Below are 7,500 nucleotides of genomic sequence, written 5' to 3'. Positions count from 1 at the left end.
ATCGGCACTGGTAGGGGACACCTGCTTAAACCACAAGGATGTTCTGGCTCCATTTAAGCAAAATTATGTCCTCTCGCTTCCGTGAGAAGGAGGGGTGAAGCTAATGGGACTGCATGTGGGCTAAACAGGGAGCATCCTTTGGCTCTAGAAACTGCAAACACATGCTAAGCACACTGAAGCATTTAAAGGTATGGAAAAGCTCAAGAAAAGATTAGTGCATCTGATATTTACACCCCTGGTTCTCTGGTGCTGCTGACCATGTGTGGCTGTCACGTGTCCCCAGGGAAGTGGCTGCATTCGCTTTTGGACAAATGACTCCATCCCACACTGGTGGTTTGTAATGCCTTTTTGGGTTTCTCCTGGTGCTATATAAATGTTAGGTGGAACTAAAGTAAATTTCTGTATTTTACACAACTTTGTCAGATGACAAAGTCACTATGTGCACACAAACACACACAAGTGTGGACCCTCTTAAAAAGTGGAAAAAAAGCAGAAATGCCGGAAAAATTATCCCTGCTTCAGCACACCTGGCTGTGTGAACTTGCTGGGGCAAAGCCACAGGGTAGCCCCAGAGCAGACCCTCCTGAGCAGCACTGACAGCTCTACATCTGCCCGTGGCACCTCATCGGAGCAGTGTTGCCTGAAACGCTCCCTCCAATTTTTCCATTCCAGGTGGATCCACTCTGAGAGCAAACCCTCCACTTGGCCCGCTGCGCCATTTGCAGCTTTTTTTGTGTGTGTTTAATGATTCTTGACCAGCCATTTAGCCTAGGAAGTGCCTGTATTGCTTCCCCCCCTCCTTTTTATAAATGTTGTCACCATCCGCTCAGCACATGGCATTGAATAGAGGAACCTCCAAGGACACGGCTGTGAGGGGCAGGAGCATATTGAGATGTGCAAGCAACATTAAATGAAAAAAACAAAAATAAAGGGAAAAACTGCCAAGAAACTTGACCAAAGAAAACTGATCAGCAGAAACTGGGCCAAGTTCACAACCTGTGGGATAATCTTCCACTAAGACTGAAAACCCCATAACTGAAAAGTGATTAAAAGAAGGATTTCTGTAATTTGTTTGGGGCAGGACATGCAGGGGGGGAACGATATGTAACAAACTAATTTAAGCTAATGTAATGTTTATAAAGTTACTTGAATAATGACACCATGCATACTATTATAATCATTAAAACACAATCTATGTGTTTTTTTAAAAAAAACTTAGATGATTAACACAAAATCAAGTTGATGTGAAGGAACAATTACTTTTAGAAAAAAAATCAGGAGGTCCTAATATTCTGTAGAATGAGGGAGGATGCAGCTGTATGTCGACAGCTTTCATATCCTCATTTGAATAATGTGGCCTGAATCTGTCACTTTATTCATCCTCCTTATGCTCAGTGTACTCTGCATCAACAACAAATTAAGTTGTAAATAAGAGACAATCATCACTTTTGTTTTTAAGCAGCTTCTGCATGGAGAATTTCAATGTACTGTTTCTTTTTGACAGAAAGAAAGGGATTCTACACTCTGCTTATGTAAGCACAAATATGAGGAAACCAACCGAAATGAAACAATGAGGGAGCACTTGAGAACTGCTTCAAAATGTTCTTGGAAGTACATTTCTACCACCACAAAAAACTCCTTTTTTAATTGGATATATAATGAAGACCCTTTAATTTACTGTAATAATTATCCTTACTTTTCTCTAAAATTTTGATTTTTTTTTTAGATTTAGAAACATTCTCTTTCCTCATCCAGGCACAAGCAGGGTACACCTCAACAGGAAGAACAAGTGAATAAGGTCAGGATGTAACCTTCATATACCCAGAAATAATATTAATCTCTAACATGATAAAACAATACCATTTTGTGAGAAAATACAGCATGCAGTAAGGAGAAAGCAGGGGCGGGGAAGATTTTTCTTACCTTTACATCTGAGAAGTATGTCTTCAGCATATTGGAACTTGGGTACCGGGTGTAAAAGAACATGAGCTTGGCCTTTTTCAAGTGATTCGGTGACAAGCCTTCCTGCATGTAGGATTGAATCAGTAAAGGAAAATTCTTTTCTTGAGAAAGCTGTTTCTGAATGTACAGAGCTAGCAAAGTGCCCCGTCAAACACTCTATGGTTCCCCAGACTAGAGGAGAAAGTATTAACATTTGAACTGCTGCTCTGTAATTTTCTGTAAAAAAGGCAAACATGGGATGATGAGAGGACATGTAACTTAAACTCTGTGTTTTCTATCAGTTTAGGTGCTGGATCTCAGGGACCTTGCAAGTTTATGGATTGTGTACCATATGTACGTTCACTTGTTGCTAAGGAAACAAATGCAGGAAGCATGTGCCACAGAAAACTTATCGGGAGCTTTTTTCTCCTTCTCCTTCGCAATGCCAGTTAAAGTTTCTTTTCCTCTCGGTGTTGTGCTGCATGCACACAGTAAAACCAATGCATGCAAGACAATCAGAGGCACTTTATGATTTTGAGCAGTTCGACACAGGCAGCACATTTCACCTGTTCCATTTGTGTCGATAAATTTTAAAACCTTGGGTAGCTCTCTCTAGTCCTGCTGTTGCTTTGCTCCAGTGGCTGCCCTGCAAATCAAAGTGAAATTTGTAGTAGGCAGAGCCCCTTGGCCGCTGAATCCCTCTGCCACAAACTTGTCGCCTCCTGATTTACACAGTTAACTCCTTGGAGAACGGAGCTGTATTTAGGGCTAACCAATCAATACATGTGGGCGAGCAGATCAATAAATGGCCACTTACCCTATAAGGCAGCCTATTTATCCTGGAAACATCATTACCTTTTAGATCTGTAAACAGAAGCAACTAAAAGAGTTCCCAAGGGAATGTGAAGCTAACCATAACAATCTCGGCTTGCTGATTTTTCTCCCAGCTTCTTGGCTCCCTTTTGTGAACTGCGTGCTAGGACGGCTCTGGTCACATCTGTGCCGCAGGCTGGCCCTGCCATTTCCTCAGCAAATTAATGGCTTTATAATTTATCAGAAATGAAGATGCACGTGGAGAAAATCAATGTGGCCCCCACAAGGTCAATTAAGGGTTCTTCCCAGAAGCTTCTCTAAGGACTGTTTCTCCTAAACACAATTGTTGAAAATTTTGCTCAGCTCACACCTTACGGGGGGAAGGTCAACCGAGTTGACAGATGCTCTGCAGCCAAGGTGCCTCTTCTGCCTTACAGCCGGGTGCACGTCAGCACAGAGCATCCCACTCCAGGCCTGGAGACGGGAAACCCAGACTAATTTTTATCAGCAGCCTACTGATGATTAGCTAGGCTTTTTCAGCAAAATTCCTTTTTCTCTAATTCCTGAAATCTGCTGAAACCCTCTCCCTTTATTTCAGTTACAAGGTTCATTTTTAGATTAGAAAAACGTAGCATTAAAAAAAAAAAAAAAAAGCCATTGACAATATTAGTTTAAAAACCTCTTATTATCTGGAAGTACATGGAAAATGGCTCAGCTGAACTTGCATTTTGTTTTAGATGCTTAATGATTACAAAGAAGATAATTTATGACTGACATACTTCTTGTGCCAAGAGAAGAGTTGAAAGAACCTCCAGTTACCTCCATTAGACTGATAGAGAAGTCTAAAAGAGCATTACACTCTGCAGTGCCATCTGTCAAAATACGTAAGTGAAATAATAGTAGCAAGCTGTCACCTATTGCTTAGTGATAAGAGTTTTAGACAAATCAAAACTTCTATGCCCGAAATCCATTTTGTTATGCGATCCTTTCAGGAAAGTGGGGGTCCAAAGGGGAACTCCAATAGGAGAGAAAAAAAAAAAGTAATCCTGAGTCTCCTTAATTTGCAATTCCTCTGACGCTGAGAACATGTTAACATCGGGTTTGGTGTATATGCTCTTTCAATGCAAGCTCAAGAATGGACTTAAACTTCAAAAAAACCCTCTCATATTTGCTGGATTTAAGCATATTAGACAGTTGTCTAAGCATTTGGATTCCTTCTGCATTTAGGATTTTTAAATATTTTCTGCTCTAATGCCAGAGGATATTGATATTGAATGAAACATGTATTAAAAGATGCTCTGAGACTCAAATTCCCAGAAATCCATTTTTTATTAAAATTATACTTGTTCTTAAGCACTTGGCAGCCTTAAAGCAATATCAAATATGCAACAAATCTGTATATCTTGATCCTAAGGTTAACGCTTAACTGTGATAAAAGATATGATCTGTAATAATCTAGCAAAAAATAGTTAATGACAGACTTAAGAGCTAAGAATTAGATAACCCATTGCTATTTCAGAAAAAAAACAAAAAACAACAACTAAACTGACCAATTGCTTAATTTCCTTTTTAAGTGCTTGGGCTGAAAAGCAACTGTTCTTCCAAGAAAGCACTAGCTGTTTCCAGGATACTTACACACGCACAATGACTCATGATGAAATAGATTCAGTAAACATACAGCTGTACCGAACACGAGCTAAGCCCCATTCAAGGCCAGGAAAGAAAACGAGCACAAATAAATATTAAGGAGGTAAAGGGAGGAGGGGTGCCGAATGGAACGCAAACAAGCTCTGTCCCAGCAGCTCGTGTGGCTTGCCTCAATTCTCTTAGCTATAGCTTTGTGAAGACAGATGACATTCAATTCTATGGGTAATGCAAAATAGACAATAACTGCTGAAACTTGAGCCAGCTGCCAGGTGTAAAAAAAAAAAAAAAAAAAAAAAAAGGAAAGAAAAAAAAAGGAGAGAAAGAAAAGATGATAAATCCATAAATTAATGAAAGACATCTGCTCAGGAACATAAAAGATCAGAGGAACAGTGTACTGCAGCTGAACCTAAAGCGGTGTTCAAACAACCTGAGAGTCTCAGAGTTGTGGGTTTACACAGTACAACGTTGCCTCACCTAACACAGCAGCAGCAGAAAAAATGGCAAAGCCCTGAGAAATAGGAAGTGAAAGACTGGGAACAAAACATATGGGGACAAAACACATACACGCTCCTGTGTGTTTTAACAGGAGAAGCACAGGGGTGGCACTGCACAGTATTTGATTCATTTGCACTTCAATCCTCCTCCTAGGTAATGCTCCTCTTTCACAAAAGTATTTTTCAGCAGAGATGGTCTTTCACTCTTGTTACTCTCAGCCTGAGCCCCCACAAATGCTCCAACAGGCTTTTCTAGCCCACGCATGCACTGAGCTGAAGGAAAAGTGATAAGAATAGGCTGTATCAGGTGAAAAAAAAATCTGCAGCAGCAAAGCCAAGCTGCTCCTTAAGTTACACCTCAGGTACTTTTAATCAGCAAAGCTCCAAATAATGCATCTCAAAACACCTTCAAGTTGCTCCAAAGAAGGGCTGGCTAGCTGCAAAGCATTTGTTCATGGCCCAGGTTTTATCAACAGCACGGAGTTATCAAGCTTGCTGTACAATCTCCCCTTATTTTTTTTAAGTTTAATTTGCTTAATTCTAGTCAGATGTAATAACTCATCATTTCAAAATGTTGTAATTCACTAATTATAGCTTTCGCATATTGGGACTTTGAAACTTATTCCAGTTGGATTGGAATTCTGTTTAAAAATAAATAAAATTGTAGAAAGTTGCACTAATGTTTCTAAACTCTCCTGCCAGGGAGAACACGCTAAACTTCTTCACCTTTACAGATGTCTTAACAGCACACAAACTGCTGTTGTGCTTCAATTTTGATCTATGCAAATGTTTTGTGACTGAACAAGGCTATTTTTCTTGAGATGCAAAGAGGATGCATGACAAAGAAAGATCATGCAGAAAAACAATTCACTGTCTGTTTCTTTTTGAATTTGAATAAAACTTAATATTTGATTAAACAGATTAGTTTGCAAAGATACAGACTGCATTCATGACCAAGATGGGAATTCAGACTGCAGGTGCATCTTATCTTGTTTAGCAACATACACAAACATTAACCATTTCCTTCTGCAATTCAGCAAAGAATGATCAGATACATTCTACAGCCGTTGGTTAAAAAAAAAAATCCAAGAGAACAAAACCCAGGCTAGTTTAGTGTTTAACTTACTACTAAAACCTGAACTTGGCTGTATTTGCTGGTTTTATGTTCTCATCCTGGCTGCATTGTCCAGGAAAACAGATGTTATTTTCTGCAGGGAAGAAAGATCTGCTTCTTTCAAGAAATTTATTCCCTATACATGTACATTCAACCATGTAAAATAAAAGTGCCACCACAGAATCGACGAGACACAAACCAACCTCCACACCATGCCTTTCCCTGGAAAATTGTAAGCTACCTGGACATGAGCTGCTGCTAGAAAAAAACATACATCCCTATGGCTGAGCTGTATAGCAGGTACACATGTAGAAGCGTTGTTTAATAAATCTGGTCTGTATCTAAACTCAGAACAAGCAGCAGTACGCACTAGTGCCTAGGTGGGACAGTCAGAGTGCTTTCCCAATGACAGGGAAAGAAGCAGGGCAGTGAAAAAGAACAGGGATCACTGTAGCACCAGGCATTTCCCCTGGCTATCCCTTGGAGCAGCAGGGCACTCTTGCCCCCCTATTTCAGCAGAAGCAACAAGCTCCATTAGCGAGCACCAGTGAGAACAAGCAGGAGAAAGGGGGAGGAATGGGAGGGGTGGGGGAGACATGCTCCACGGGTGGTGAGGATCAAGGGCAGCCCTAGAACTACTCCTAGTTCACACTCTTGGCATGTTTCACCTCTCCTCACTGCTCTCCCAGGATGGGAGAACTACTTTTATACAAAAACAATTAGTATGCCACTGTACTGTTTGGTAGAAATTAATTTCCCTGGCCTGAGTCTTGCCCTCAGCTGCCTCTCCTGTTGACCCCAGGACTGCTTTCCAAGCACTGCACTTGCATTTCAATATGCAGGAGAAATCTTTAGTTTGGAACTGCCCAAGTAATTGGCACCACCTCTGAGTGATGTTGCATCTAGACGGCCTCCTCTCTTGCCTTACAGAATGTAAGGATGGAGAGGAGAAGATTTCCCTGCTATCAACGCTCTACAAGATCATTTTCTGGGGAAGAGGTACCTCAAACACCACACCCACTACCAGCTGGTTCTCAAAAACATTTAACACCTGCTTTCCAACACAAAACACTTTCCCTTGTAGAAATAGGACTATTCACCCAGGTTAGACAGCACCAATCCTGACTTAGACCCAAGGTGGATCAGAGTGGTGGTAATGGGCTTTGGATCTGCAGCGCCTGCCTTGCCCCAGTGGTCCCCACTACCATGAGAGGTGTAGGAAATCCAGGTGACCAACAGGTCTAGAGCCCTGACAGCACCCTCCTGAGGATTTAACAAGTCTATAGAAGATGTGGTTAAATTATTCTAATACCACTAGGGTCATCATTCACCTAGAAGATACCCAGGGATGAAGCACGTTCTCGGGCATCAGCCTCCACAGGATACCCCTCCAAAGGGGACAAGTTCCTCCCCATTCCTACTGTTATCCAGAAAGGGGCAGAGATATTCTGTTGCAATTAGTTTCACCATTTTGGGAGTGAAATTAGATAC

General features: G+C 41.1%; 1 protein-coding gene across 2 annotated transcripts in view; it reads right to left on the bottom strand.

Annotated features, from left to right (window-relative positions):
* Positions 1-7,500, bottom strand: part of PROX1 (prospero homeobox 1) — a 45,099-nt gene that overhangs the window by 26,810 nt on the left and 10,789 nt on the right. For both annotated transcript variants that reach the window (XM_083857926.1, XM_083857927.1), the window contains one exon: positions 1,924-2,031. In XM_083857926.1, the coding sequence (XP_083714052.1) occupies positions 1,924-2,031 (108 nt within the window). The remainder of the gene's footprint in view (positions 1-1,923; positions 2,032-7,500) is intronic.

The sequence above is a fragment of the Zosterops lateralis genome (genome assembly GCF_965231275.1).
Source record: "Zosterops lateralis genome assembly, chromosome: 3".
In the NCBI taxonomy this organism is placed as follows: Eukaryota; Metazoa; Chordata; class Aves; order Passeriformes; family Zosteropidae; genus Zosterops; species Zosterops lateralis.
The sequence above is the reverse complement of the archived record's forward strand: the minus strand, read 5'-3'. Positions and strand labels throughout refer to the sequence as shown.